General features: G+C 39.9%; 1 protein-coding gene across 26 annotated transcripts in view; it reads left to right on the top strand.

Annotated features, from left to right (window-relative positions):
- Window positions 1-15,345, top strand: part of HECTD1 (HECT domain E3 ubiquitin protein ligase 1) — a 112,469-nt gene that overhangs the window by 88,685 nt on the left and 8,439 nt on the right. For 16 of the 26 annotated variants that reach the window (XM_077938612.1, XM_015143486.3, XM_028850549.2 and 13 more), the window contains 9 exon segments: window positions 656-778; window positions 2,289-2,445; window positions 5,627-5,849; window positions 8,050-8,104; window positions 8,333-8,515; window positions 8,907-9,114; window positions 9,202-9,287; window positions 9,850-9,977; window positions 13,685-13,886. In XM_077938612.1, coding sequence (XP_077794738.1) covers window positions 656-778; window positions 2,289-2,445; window positions 5,627-5,849; window positions 8,050-8,104; window positions 8,333-8,515; window positions 8,907-9,114; window positions 9,202-9,287; window positions 9,850-9,977; window positions 13,685-13,886 — 1,365 coding nt within the window. 26 annotated transcript variants of the gene reach the window in all.

Below are 15,345 nucleotides of genomic sequence, written 5' to 3'. Positions count from 1 at the left end.
CACACACACACACACAGAGAGAGAGAATGAACTTAGCCAGTGCAGTGGCTCGTGCTTGTAATCCCAGCTACTCAAGAGGCTGACGTGGCCCAGGAGTTTGTTTTTTAGTACCTATGGTTTTGCAAGCAGGGTCCATCTGTTTTCTCATTAGTTGTCATATGAAGGAATGAAGTAGAGGCGTAAAAAAAATAATTTGCCCTTATCATCAGAGTTAAGTGGAAGAGTGAGGACCCAAGCCTAGGCAATGTGATCCAGAACTCTCAATACTTAACCACTAGGATTGTATTCTAATTGAAAGTTGTGCCTAAAAAATACCCTTTATTGTAACTAACTGTATATTTAAAATTTCTCTTTATAAAATGTTACTAGATTTCAAAAAAATTGATAAGTTGAGTTTTAATGGGGTAAAGAAGTTTTAAAAATGCTTTTAGTATATGGTTGCTAAGAAAACGCAATACTTCTTATGAAGGAGGTTATTATAAAATGCATGATGAATTTAAAACATCGAACTCATAACTTTTCTGAAGTTGGCTAATGAAAAAGTTTTCAGTGACACTTTCGTTAATAGGGGTTAATATATTCAGGTCATGGCTGAAAGGGGGCATATATGGGTCAAATAATTAGACATATATCTCTTGGGATTGTTTTATTTTAGATTCTGAGACGCCCATCCCTGCAGCGTCGAGCTGGCTCCCGTTCTGATGTAACGCATCATGCTGTTACCTCGCAACTACCACAGGTTCCTGCTGGAGCAGGGAGCCGACCTATTGGGGAGCAGGTAATACCTTCGTGTTTATCTCCCTGCCGTATGTGTATTTTTCCCTTTCATAGAAAGGCACCAACCTAAATGCCTACAAAAATGTGCAGTGTGGAAAGGGTAAGAAGAGGGAGCTATCAAACAGTTACACAAAGAAACTTCCCCTACTGGTTGGGTTTCATATTCCATATAGAATCCATGATTGCTGTGACATAATGCATGCAGGAGCTTAATGCTTGAAACCCCTTTACCTTGCTTTGGGTAATAGTAAACATATATTAAAATGGTTAATATACAGTATCTAAGATTTGTAGTTATAGTAGCAGTAGTAGAGGTAGTAGTAGATGTAGTAGTAGTAGTTTATTAATAGCTAACACTTAATGATCACTAATTAAGTGCTAGAGTTGTTTCTGTTTTTGAGACAGGATTTTGCTTCATTGCCCAGGCTGTTCTTGAACTCTTGGACTCAAGCTTGCCTGCCTTGGCATGAGCCACTGCCTGGCTGGCATAGTTCTTAATACTTTATGCATATTAGCTAATTCTTTCCAACAGCCTTTTTAGGGTTATTATTAGCTCTAATTTTCAGATGAAGTAATTGCTAAAAGTCATACATATAATAGTAGTTTTGGTTCCAGGATGCAAACCCAAACATTCTGGAACCAGAGCTGTCAGATGTCAGTTTGTTTCAGTTAAGTGTTTAAACCAAACTGTGGATGTGCACATGTGTGCTTACATGCTATCTGTCTCATAGTAATTTAAAGCAACTCCCCAGCATTTTATTTGGTATGTAAGTAATTCAGTACAAAATGTAATTTACATTTTAAAAGCCAACTTATTTTAAAATAATTATAAGTTCATAGGAGGTTGCAAAAATCCTTGAGAGGTCTTATGTACTCTTTACCTAATTTTTCCCATTGGCTAGTTTCATATTACCTAATTTTAGTACAGTAACAAAACCAGGAAGTTGACGATGTTTGTGAATGGTTATCCTTTTTTTTTTTTTTGAGACAGAGTCTCACTGTGTCTCCTAGGATGGAGTGCAGAGTGCAGTGGCACGATCTTGGCTCACTGCAACCTCTGCCTCCTGGGTTCAAGTGATCCTCCTGCCTCAGCCTCCCGAGTAGCTGGGATTACAGGTGCCTGCCACTATGCCCAGCTAATTTTTTATATTTTTGGTAGAGATGGGTTTCACCATGGTGGCCAGGCTGGTCTTGAACTCCTGACCTCATGATTCGCCTGCCTTGGCCTCCCAAAGTGCTGGGATTGCAGGCTTGAGCCACCGCACCCGTCCGTGAATGGTTATCATTTGGTGAAATGTGTAGATTTGTATAACCATCAGGGATGCAACTTACTTTGGGTAAACTGAAATGATTGAGAAATGTGTGTATCTATACATGTTTAGGTTAGCTCATTTTGGGTTTAAGAAATACGGCTAAGGAAATGCAGTAGTTCTAAAGAACTAACACATTGCTTTTGCAAGAATGAAATTTTGCATCTTATGATGTTTGTGTGTGAAATTTTATTTTGATAGGAAGAAGAAGAGTACGAAACTAAAGGAGGACGCCGGAGAACATGGGATGATGATTATGTGCTAAAGAGACAATTTTCTGCATTGGTTCCTGCTTTTGATCCTAGACCTGGTCGTACTAATGTCCAACAGACAACTGATCTAGAAATACCACCCCCAGGTACAGGATGTTTTGGTTTTATGATTTATATAGTTTTAAAAGTAAGGTGCTGCTTGTATATGCACGTTATTAAACATTTTTTTTTAGTTTTGTGTATACAGGTTATAAAAAAATTTTAGTCAGCCACACATTCTTTAAAAAGTACAGGTTTTTTTAAAGGAGCAAATTACAAATTATTTCAAATTTTAAAAACCAACATGTGTTTTGTATTTGTTCAATTTTTAAGGCAAAGTCCCACTGAAAGGTGGGAAATTCTTACTGTATTTTCTACTGGATCAAAATTCTTAAGGATTTATTCGTCTCAATTTTGACAGGCTCTCCAGTGGTTACAGTTATGCCCTCTAGAGTCAGTTGGTCTGGGTGACAACCTTGTCCCTTAGAAGTCGTATTTTAGAGTGTGGTAGGCATACTAATTGCTCCCCAAAAACATTCAGGTTCTAACCTGTGGAACTTATGATATATTATCAAAGCAGACAAAAGAGACTTTGCAGATGTAATTAGGGATCTTGAGAAGGGCAGATTATCCTGGATCATCCAAGTGGACACAGTGTAATCACAAGAGGCAGGAGTCAGAGAAGAACACGTGACTAAGGAAACAGGAGTCAGTGACGACGAGCAATGAGCCAAGGAATGTGGGCAGCCCCTAGATGCTAGAAAAGGCAAGGAAACATTCTTCTGTAGAGACTCTAGAAAGAATGAAGCCCTGCAAATCCATTTTAGACATTTGACCTCTAGAACTATGAGATAATAAATTTGTGGTAGTTTTTTTGTTTTTTTTTGAGATGGAGTCTTGTTTTGTCACCCAGGCTGGAGTGCAGTGGCACAGCCTTGGCTCACTGCACCCTCCACCTCCCAGGTTCAAACGATTCGCCTGCCTCAGCCTCCTGAGTAGCTGGGATTACAGGCACGCACCACCATGCCCAGCTAATTTTTGTATTTTTGGTAGAGATGGGGTTTCACCACGTTGGCCAGGCTGGTCTCGAACTCCTGACCTCAAGTGATCCACCCACCTCAGCCTCCCAAAGTACTGGGATTATAGGCATCAGCCACCGTGCCTGGCAAGTTTGTGTTGTTTTAAACCACCCAATTTGTGGTAATATTTTATAGCAGCAGTAGGAAACGGATACATTGGGTAAGTCACCAAAACTATCTAAGCTTGAATTTCTTCATCTCTTACATGAGAGAATAAAGGTCCCTGTTGGACAAGATAGTTAAAAAGCTTAAATGAAGTAAGGTATGTAAAGTGCTTAGTGTGCTGCCTGATGTGTGCCTCAATAAATGTCAGCTATTATAATCAGTAAATTATCCTTAACAAAGATTTAAATTGACGATTAAGCGAGGAGGGTTGACCACAGTGGCTCACGCCTGTAATCCCAGCAGTTTGGGAGGCTGAGGCGGCGAGGTCAGGAGTTCAAGACCAACCTGACCAACATGATGAAACGCCATCTATACTTAAAAATACAAACATTAGCCGGGCTTGGTGGCGCACGCCTGTAATCCCAGCTACTCAGGAGGCTGAGGCAGGAGGAATTGCTTGAACCCGGGAGTCAGAGGTTGCAGTGAGCCGAGATCATGCCACTGCACTCTAGCCTGGGTGGTGACAGAGTGAGACTCTGTCTCAAAAAAAAAAAAAAGATACCTGTATTAAATATGAAAGTAAGTATACTCTGTAGTATAAATGTTCTTTGAGGAGGATAGATAGACTGAATCAAGGTGTTTGTTCTAAGAGTCCTTCAAAAAGGAGAATCTTTTTCTTTGGATCTCAGAGAAAAAAATTAATTATAAAAAAGGAAAACATATTTTAGAGAGTATAAATAGGCACAAACTTTTTGTAGAGCTCTCTACCAGTATATTTTGTATCTTTTGAGAATGTGTTTTTGCCTATGGTAATTTTAAATACTAGCTCTGTATCCTGTTTTGTACACATAGGTGACTGCAGAAGTATTTATATTTTCAAAAAATTGGAAATGACCTTAATTATGTCTAGTAACAGGGATATGCCTCTGTTTAGGTACAGTGGGATACTGTGCAGTGAAAGAAATAATATTTTAGAGGACGATCATGATAATGAAGAAAACATTCATGAGCTAATAAAATATGAGAGCATTCTTCAAATATATGATGAAACTAATTATATTTGTGTGTGTATATGTGTTTACCTCATGATGCAGTTATTCAGTGTGATAAAAGGTTGACACGTCATTGGCCCCAGAATGTGTGGTTTTCTCTGAGTATGGATAGTTTTCTCATTTATATAAAAAAATTTTTTTTGAGACGGAGTCTCGTTCTGTCACCCAGGCTGGAGTGCAGGGGTGTGATCTCAGCTCACTGTAACCTCCACTTCCAGGTTCAAGTGATTCTCCTGCCTCAACCTCCTGAGTAGCTGGGACTACAGGCGGGCACCACCATGTCCAGCTAATTTTTGCATTTTTGGTAGAGACGGGGTTCACTATGTTGCCCAGGCTTGTCTCAAACTCCTGACCTCAAGTGACCTACCCACCTCGATCTCCCAAAGTGTTGGGATTACAGGCATGAGCCACCGCTCTTGGCCTCTTTATAAAATTAAAATGTTTCCTAAGTATTCATACAGTTAGTATTATTTTCATATAAAAATGAGAGAGCTCTCTATCATACACATGTATTCTCCTCTAGCACTCTTTCAGTAACATAGGTGTAATTATTCCCATTAAAAAGAAACGGAAAACAGGCTGGGCACAGTGGCTAATGCCTGTAGTAATCCCAGCACTTTAGGAGGCTGAGGAGGGTGGATCACTTGAGATCAGGAGTTCGAGACCAGCCTGGACAACATGGTGAAATCCCGCCATCTTTACTAAAAATACAAAAATTAGCCAGATGTGGTGGTGAGCACCTATAATCCCAGCTACTTGGGAGGCTGACGCAGGAAAATTGCTTAAACCTAGGAGGCGGAGGTTGCAGTGAGCTGAGATTGTGCCACTGCATGCCAGCCTGGGCAACAGAGCAAGACTCCATCTCAAAAGAAAAAAAAAAAGAAACAGAAAACAAAAATGTCAAGGCCTAGAGTCTTAAGTAGCTGACATCCTTTAGCTAATGTATGGCAGAGGGGTTTGGATTTCATGTAGCCTTGTCGCCTAGTATAGTGACCTTTCTTGGACTGCTTGTTTTAGTATAATTGTTTTTCACATATCTTCCAAATTTTTAGGGACACCTCATTCAGAGCTCTTGGAAGAAGTCGAATGTACTCCGTCACCTCGATTAGCCCTCACTTTGAAAGTAACAGGTCTTGGAACGACTCGTGAAGTTGAATTACCACTCACCAATTTCAGATCAACCATCTTTTACTATGTACAAAAATTGCTTCAATTGTCCTGTAATGGCAATGTGAAATCAGATAAACTTAGGCGTATTTGGGAGCCCACATACACGTAAGAAATTTTAACTTAATGTTTTGATAGATAATGCCCTAGTGTATGAGCCAAGAAGCATTGTGTTTATTTTGGATTATAGGAACAGAAAAGATTTGGTTTTTGTTCTGTGGCTTACAGGAACAGATAATAGTGTTTGGGACTCTTGGTGTAGAATGATTAAGTTTTAGAAGCAGAAGGACATTTACAATCTACACTAGCTTCTTAACGTAATTGTTGAGAAGAGTGTCATTTGAATTCTTCGACTAATATGAGTACTAAATATTTTATTTCTGTTCTTTATTTTGGGGGTGTGTGGGTTAACACCTGCCTTTCTTTGTACAAATAATTATCAATGACTTAGGGTAAATTTATTTTAACATTTTTGTGCCTCACATTCCTAATCTATAAAATGAGAGTGGTTGTAAGGAATTAATGAATTAATATGTATAAAGTGTTTTCTTTACTTTTCTTTTTTTCTGAGACAAGCTCTCTCTCTGTTGCCCAGCTGGAGTGCAGTGGAGTGCAGTCGTGCGATCATGGTTCACTGCAGCCTCAAACTCCACGGGCTCAGTTGATTTTCCCACTTCAGCCGCCTGAATAGCTGGGACTACAGGTGTGCACCACCAGGCCTAGCTAATTTTTGTATTTTTTGTAGGGATAGAGTTTTCGCCATGTTGCCCATGCTGTTGTCAAATTTCTGAGCTCAAGTGATCCCTCCACCTCAGCCTCCCAAAGTGCTGGGATTACAGGTGTTGAGCCTCTGTGCTTGACCTGCAAAGTGTTTTCAGTACTCCCTAGGATATATTAAGTGCTCAGTAAATGTTATCTATACTATATATATATATTTTTTTTTTTTTTTTGAGACGGAGTCTCGCTCTATTGCCCGGGCTGGAGTGCAGTGGCCGGATCTCAGCTCACTGCAAGCTCCGCCTCCCGGGTTCACGCCATTCTCCTGCCTCAGCCTCCCGAGTAGCTGGGACTACAGGCGCCCGCCACCTCGCCCGGCTAGTTTTTTGTATTTTTTAGTAGAGACGGGGTTTCACCGTGTCAGCCAGGATGGTCTCGATCTCCTGACTTCGTGATCCACCTGTCTCGGCCTCCCACAGTGCTGGGATTACAGGCTTGAGCCACCGCGCCCGGCCAATATTTGTTATTTAATAATAATAAATTATATCGTCATTCTTACTGTAACTTCACTTCCATTAGTATATTTTCTGATGTTCTCTTAACATCACTGATAATCTTATATAATGGTCAATAAAAGTAATGTAGGTCCTTTTGAGATAGAACAGAAAATCATAATAGTATTCTCCTGCCCTTCTATTTTTTTCTCTAAGTTCCCAAGAGCTAGAAAAACCTCCCTTCAATTTTTATTGCAGTTTCAAAATTGATCTCAACTGCCTTATTTAAACATAAGCACTCCTGATCATTGTTATTTCTATCCTTCATTCCATCTAGACACAGAGAACCTCTTTCTTATCCCATTGTATTTTTACAACAGTTATAGCCATGTGCTATATAACAACTTTTCAGTCAGTGATGGACCATGTATGACAGGGGTCCCATAAGATTATAAAGCCATATTTTTACTGTACCTTTTTTATGTTTATTTACACAAATACTATTGTGTTACAGTTGCCTGTAGTACTCAGTACACTGATATATGCTGTTAAGGTTCGTGGCCTAGGAACAATAGGCTATAAGACACAGCCTAGATAGATAGTAGGCTATACCATTTTGTTTTGTGTAATGCACTCTATGATGTTTCACAACAACCAAATCACGTAATGCTGTGTAACACTTGATACAGTCATATCTTTAAAAGTTCTAGATTTGATATATGCTTTCTTTGTAATGATGCTAAATTTATAAATCGTAATTCAGGAATATGGTTTCTGCTACTTTGCCCTTACGTTTAACGAATTAACATTTTTTCTTAAAAATCCTCCTTGAGGCTGGGTGTCGTTACACACCTTAATCCCAGCACTTTGGGAGGCCAAGACAGGAGCATTGCTTGAAACCCGGAGTTTGAAACCAGCCTGGCAACATAGCAAAACCTTATCTCTACAAAATATACAGAAAAAAAGAATTCTTGAGTTCAGTGTTCAGTGCAGACATATGTCTAGTAAATGATGTTCATTTTTTTTAAAAGAATTGAAGCGTTATTGAAAATAATCACAAATTATATGTGAATTAACTTGAATATCTTCATGTTTAGAATCATGTACAGAGAAATGAAGGATTCTGATAAAGAAAAGGAAAATGGAAAAATGGTAAGTTATTTTTGGAAAATTGGTCTTACTCTTGGCTATTTAGTAAAAAGAAGAAAGATAGTAAAACTAACACAGTATTGCAGTTGAATATTGAAGGGAATAATGACTAACATGGAATTCTTTAGATTAGGGTAAGTGCATGATCTTAAAGCTACCTCATGTAATGCATGTGAAATATCATAGACTTTGTAATTGGGAAAGGCCAACATTTGGTTTTTCCTGTTGTAGGGTTGCTGGTCTATAGAGCATGTGGAGCAGTACCTTGGCACTGATGAATTACCAAAGAATGACTTGATAACCTACCTGCAGAAGAATGCAGACGCTGCTTTCCTGCGTCACTGGAAATTAACCGGCACTAATAAAAGTATTAGGAAAAACAGAAATTGTTCTCAGCTCATAGCTGCATATAAGGTATATATTGGCATCAAAACACTATTTTGATTGCAAGTGGCTTTATGCTTTGTTTTGCAGCTTTGGAAGCTTCTTAAGGAACAGCAGTTCATTGAGACATAATTTTTAAAATGAGGTTGAATTAACACTGTTAATACACAAATTCTAAAATTTCAAATATGGCTTGTAGCATTGAATCTGAATACAGACTTTGACCATGGCTTGAGTGGTTATATTTTATTCGGGAATTTTAATGGTTTAGAATGCCTTGATTTATGTCTTGTGTTATGTTTTTATTTAAAAAGAAGGCACTTTAAAAAATTCCAACCCTTTCATAGTAGTATTGATAGAATGATACACTGTTTTTCTTGAAAATGTGATTAATGGCCAGGTTTTCTAATTGTTTCTATAGGATTTTTGTGAGCATGGAACAAAGTCTGGGTTAAACCAGGGGGCCATTTCTACTCTTCAAAGTAGTGATATTCTTAATTTAACAAAAGAACAACCTCAGGCCAAAGCAGGCAATGGACAGAACTCTTGTGGAGTAGAAGACGTCCTTCAGCTTCTGCGTATTCTGTATATAGTTGCAAGTGACCCTTATTCAAGAATATCCCAGGAAGGTCTGTAAGAAGCCTTGTTTCATTTCTATAGCAGTTTTAAAGCAAGTCAGTTTATATTTTTATTAATTTTATTAATTAATTTTATAGATGGTGATGAACAGCCTCAGTTTACTTTTCCACCAGATGAATTCACTAGCAAAAAAATTACAACAAAAATACTACAGCAGATTGAGGTAATAAAATCAGATAGCTGAACTCTTCATTCTATTACTGTTGGACTTTTCCTAATATTCCCTTTACTTTCTTTTCTACCTCTCACCATCTTTCCCTTCCCTCTGATTGGTAATTTGAGCTATATGGTCCTTTGCATTTATTTCCTAATTACAGGTTTAGAATTGACTCTTCTTTTCTTTTGGTCATTTTTAATAATTGCCTTATAGGGCCAGGTGTGGTGGCTCACGCCTGTAATTCCAGCACTGTGGGGGCCAAGGCGGGTGTATTGTTAGAGGCTAGGAGTTTGAGACCAGCCTGGCCAATATGGCGAAACCCCGGCTTTACTGAAAATACAAAGATTAGCTGGGCATGGTGGCACACGCCTGTAATCCCAGCTACTTGGGTGGCTAGGGCAGGAGGATCGCTTGAACCCAGGAAGCAGAGGCTGCAGTGAGCCGAGATCGCACCATTGCACACCAGGCTGGGCAACAGAGTGAGACTCTGTCTCAAAAATGAATGAATGAATGAATGCATGCATGAATGCCTTATAGCACTAAGACATTGTTATTTGTTAATTCACAGGAACCATTGGCATTGGCAAGTGGGGCTCTGCCAGACTGGTGTGAACAGTTAACCAGCAAATGTCCTTTTCTAATACCATTTGAAACTAGACAGCTTTATTTCACATGTACAGCATTTGGTGCCTCAAGGTAAGATGATGATGTTTCACAACAACCAAATCACCTAATGCTGCATAACACTTGATACAGTCATATCTTTAAAAGTTCTGGATTTGATATATGGTTTCTTTGTAATAATGCTAAATTTATAAATCATAATATAGACCCAGTACTTTCTCAGTTTCCTGTTAGGTGAGATGATTGTTTACCTTAAGTACATCTTTTTATGTTTTTAAAATAAGTATGTTTTTATGTTATATAAGTTGAAAATAATACAACTATACTGTCAGGACTGATAGAGGGGATATATTATCTTGTATTCCTATGAAGAATAGTCAGCATTGCCTTTTGGTCTAAACCACCAATCTTCTAGTAATTCACCAAAATGACTAATCCAAAGGAAAGGAGGAGAGATACCCGATAGATGTTCTCTAGGTCTTTTAGAAAACATGGAATTGTTCCTTTGGCCACATATATGCAGATCTAAAAGAGAGGTGACATTGTAGACATTAAGGGAATGGGTACTGTTCAAAAAGGAATGCCCCGGCCGGGCACGGTGGCTCAAGCCTGTAATCCCAGCACTTTGGGAGGCCGAGACGGGCGGATCACAAGGTCAGGAGATCGAGACCAGCCTGGCTAATACGGTGAAACCCCGTCTCTACTAAAAAATACAAAAAACTAGCCGGGCGAGGTGGCGGGCGCCTGTAGTCCCAGCTACTCGGGAGGCTGAGGCAGGAGAATGGCGTAGACCCGGGAGGCGGAGCTTGCAGTGAGCTGAGATGCGGCCACTGCACTCCAGCCTGGGCGACAGAGCGAGACTCCGTCTCAAAAAAAAAAAAAAAAAAAAAGGAATGCCCCACAAGTGTTACTGTCGCTAAATGGGAAGAGTCTACAGTGTTACCCAGCATGCTGTTGGCATTGTTTTTTTGTTTTTGTTTTTTGTCTCGCTTTGTTGCCCAGGCTGGGGTGCATTGGCATGATCTTGGCTCACTGCAGCCTCCGCCTCCCGGGTTCAAGTAATTCTCCTGCTGCAGCCCCCCTGAGTGGCTGGGATTACAGTTGCATTCATTGTTGTAAACAAACAAGGGCAAGATTCTTACCAAGAGAATTAATGTGCATATTAAGCACATTAAGCACTCTAAGAGCCGAGATAGCTTCCTGAAATGCATGAAGGAAAATGATCAGAAAAAAAAGGAAGCCAAAGAGAAAGGTACCTGCATTTACCTGAAGTGCCAGCCTGTTTCACCCCGAGAAGCACACTGTGTGAAAACCAAGGGAAAGGAGCCTGAGCTGCTGGAACCTCTTCTCTGTGAATTCATGCATAATGTTTAAAAAAAATAGCTAGGTGCGGTGGCTCACGCTTGTAATCCCAGCACTTTGGGAGGCTGAGGAAGGCAGATCACGAGGTCAGGCGATTGAGACCATCCTGGCTAACGCAGTGAAACCCTGTCTCCACTAAAAATAAAAATTAGTCAGGCGTGGTGGCGGGCGCCTGTAGTCCCAGCTTCTTGGGAGGCTGAGGCAGGAGAATGGTGTGAACCTGGGAGGCGGAGCTTGCAGTGAGCCGAGATCACGCCACTGCACTCCAGCCTGGGCAATGGAGCAAGACTCCGTCTCAAAAAAATAAAAAATAAAAGACCTCTGGACTGTAAAAATGTTTCTCTTCATTGAGTAGAAGTGTGGTGTCCTCTCCCCCAAAGAAATATTTAAGGCAAACTATAATTGTGTCCTAAGCCTAATTGTGTAGTGTCTTTACTATTCAAATTTAATGTATTTCTTGCTGAAAGATGTGCGATGGCTTATTGTGCAACAAATTACTCACTTGGTTAGAAAATGGTCTGATATTATTTACGAAATATTTGTACTGGTTTGAAGATAGTCCCTCTGAATAATCATGGAAGAAATGATTTACCAAAAAAAAAGAAAACATTTAAAAAGTTTCTGTTTCCAGGCTGGGCACAGTGGCCCATGCCTATAATCCCAGCACTTTGGTAAGCCAAGGCAGACACATCACTGGAGGCCAGGATTTCGAGACCAGCCTGGACAACATGGCGAAACCCCATCTCTACAAAAAAACCCACAAAAATTAGCTGGGCATAATTCCAGCTTTTTAGGAGGCTGAGGCATAAGAACTGCTTGAACCCGGGAGGGAGAGGTTGTAGTTAGCCAAGATTGCACCACTGCACTCCAGCCTGGGCGACAGAGCAAGACTCACTCACTGTAGGTGCTCAATAAATATTTTGTTGAATGATTGTTTAAGTACTCTTTCAAAATAATTGTTAAAAAAGTTATAATTTAAACTGTGTTTCTTCCTTGATAGTTACATTTTTGTACCATTTAATGCCATTTACAAAGCATTTATATACATAGAACTATAGGCATGTTGTGATAACTGGCATTGATAATAATTTCTGTTTTATAAATGAGGAAATTGATTCTGCACGTACTTAGTTAATTTGCCTAAGATCATGAAAAAATAGTAGCACACATGAGAATAGAACCTTCAGCTTCTTATTCCTAATTATTGGTTCTTCCTCCCACCATAAATGGATTGTTATTAAAACAAAGAAAATGTGGCCGGGTGTGGCGGCTCATGCCTGTAATTCCAGCACTTTGGGAGGCCGAGGCGGGTGGATCAGTTGAGGCCAGGAGTTCAAGACCAGCCTGGGCAACATGGCAGAACCCGTCTCTACTAAAAATACAAAAATTAGCCAGGCATGGTGGCACGTACCTGTAATCCCAGCTACTGGGGAGGCTGAGGCAGGAGAATCACTTGAACCTGGGATAGGGAGGTTGCAGTGAGCTGAGATCATGCCACTGTACTCCAGCCTGGGTGACAGAGCAAGACTCCATCTCAAAAAAACAGAAAAGAAAAATTGTTTTAAAATTATAATTGATGGTGGCCTTTGTCTCATGTGTCCATGTGAAGAGACCATCAAACAGACTTTGTGTGAGCAGCATGGCTGTTCATTTCACCTGAGTGCAGGCAGGTTGAGTCCGAAAAGAGTCAGCAAAGGGTGGTGGGATTATCATTGGTTCTTACAGGTTTGGGGACAGGCGGTGGAGTTCAGAGCAATGTTTTGGGGGCAGGGGGCGGATCTCACAAAGTACATTCTCGAGGGTGGGGAGAATTACAAAGAACCTTCTTCAGGGTGGGGGAGATTATAAAGAACCTTCCTAAGGGTGGGGTAGATTACAAAGTACGCTGATCAGTTAGGGTGGGGTAGAAACAAATCACAATGGTGGAATGTCATCAGTTAAGGTTATTTTCACTTTTTTTGTGGATCTTCAGTTGATTCAGGCCATCTGGATGTATATGTGCAGGTCACTGGGGATATGATGGCTTAGCTTGGGCTCAGAGGCCTGACAGCTTTCAGTCTGAAAGATAGCTTAATCATTTTTAAATTTCTCCGATAGGAAACATTTGTCCTTTTTTTGAATGATGTTGGGGGCTGGACAACAGATTTTTATTTTTATTGAACTGCTAAAATAAGGAGGGAAAACACAGACCCAGTACTTTCTCAGTTTGCTTAAGGCAGATTATAATAAAAGGAGTTTCATATATTTTTACTTGTGAAAGGAAGCAATTTATGTAACAAAAAAGATTACTGTGTTTTAAAAATCACCTGATAAAATACTATTTTTTAATTTCTTAAATCTTTGAATTCTGTTGCTGGTTTAGTAGTACATTCAGCTGTTAATATATGCTGCAGCTCATAGATATTTTTCTATTTCAGAGCAATAGTGTGGTTACAAAACCGACGTGAAGCCACTGTGGAACGAACGAGAACCACAAGCAGTGTTAGGCGAGATGACCCTGGAGAGTTTAGAGTTGGTCGTCTCAAGCATGAAAGAGTAAAGGTTCCACGTGGCGAATCACTGATGGAATGGGCTGAGAATGTCATGCAAATACATGCAGATCGGAAATCAGTTCTTGAGGTAATCTCATAAAATTAGATTTAGGGAACAGGAATGACACTTAGGGAACCAGCCCAATGTGTCTTCACTGCATTAAAAACTGTGGTAGGTAAACATGAAGAGGGATTTTCCTATTCTGTCAGCAGAAGCCTTCTCTGGCAGAGCATCTTTTTCATAAGAGGATGTTAGTCCACCTCCTTAGGGGTTAGGTCTTGCGCCATTAATGAGCAACAAAGAAGATCTCCACTCTTGAGGCGGCAAAGTGCTTGTTCTGCCTCAGGGCTTCTACGTATTTCATAACAAAGTTGGACTAAAATAATAGTACTCACAAGGGATTCTTTTTGACCCTTATATTAAACTGCACTGTTGGATATTTTGGGAGCACTTGGTTTTGTAATATTGTTTCACTTAAATTGTGCTTGGTATTATATCACTGGTCTGTGTTGAGAGATGTTATAGCAAATGGCAGTATGAAATTTAATATATTTAGTTTAGAAATGTTACTGTGGACATTGTTGGTTATATTTCGTATACACAGTATTCCCCATATGAGGAAGAGTGGAAATACCTCTCCTGTCACAGGGGTGAAACCAATTGGTTTGTTTTTAACTTTTGGATCATAAACTAATTGCAAGAAATATGATACATCTCTAGAAGATGTCCAAAGCTTTATGTCTTTCACTTTATATACAGATTTTCATTGTGTTATTCCTCCTACCCTTACGTTCTTCTTCTTCTTCTTCTTCCTTTTTTTTTTTTTAATAGAGACAAGTTCTCACTGTGTTGCCCAGGCTGGTCTCAAACTCCTGGGCTCAAGTGATCCACCTGCTTCGGCCTCCCAAAGTGCTGGGATTACAGGCGTGAGCCACCATGCCCAGCTGCTTACATTCTTCTAATTTAGATAATCTTTTTTTTTAACCATATGCTATAGTTTTTATGATACTTTATGCAATCACTTTAAAGGTTTTTGTCCATGCTTTTCCTGTTGCAAAAATGATTTAAAGCGTCTTTAACTCAGAAATAAGCAGAAGAGGCCAGGCGCAGTGGCTCATGCCTGTAATCCCAGCACTTTGGGAGGCCGAGGTGGGTGTATCACCTGAGGTCAAGAGTTTGAAACCAGTCGGACCAACACAGTAAAACTGTCTCTACTGAAAATACAAAATTAGCCAGGCATGGTGGTGCATGCCATAATCCCAGCTACTTGGGAGGCTGAGGTAGGAAAATTGCCTGAACCTGGGAGGCAGAGGTTGCAGTGAGCTGAGATTGTGTCATTGCACTCCATTCTGGGCAATAAGAGTGAAACTCTGTCTCAAGAAAAGTAAAAAAGTGGAAGAGTTTAGGCTTTGGTGTCACACAGACACACACAAAAATCTGTACACCATCATTTCTTCAAGCAAATTATTTCACCTCCTTATGTGAGATTTGGTTTCCTTTGGTGTAAAAAGGAGATAATTATTTTGCAGGGTTGTCGTGAGAGGTA

This window comes from Macaca mulatta, chromosome 7, assembly GCF_049350105.2.
Source record: "Macaca mulatta isolate MMU2019108-1 chromosome 7, T2T-MMU8v2.0, whole genome shotgun sequence".
Classification (NCBI taxonomy): Eukaryota; Metazoa; Chordata; class Mammalia; order Primates; family Cercopithecidae; genus Macaca; species Macaca mulatta.
Note: the sequence above shows the minus strand (reverse complement) of the source record. Positions and strands in the feature narration are given on the sequence as shown.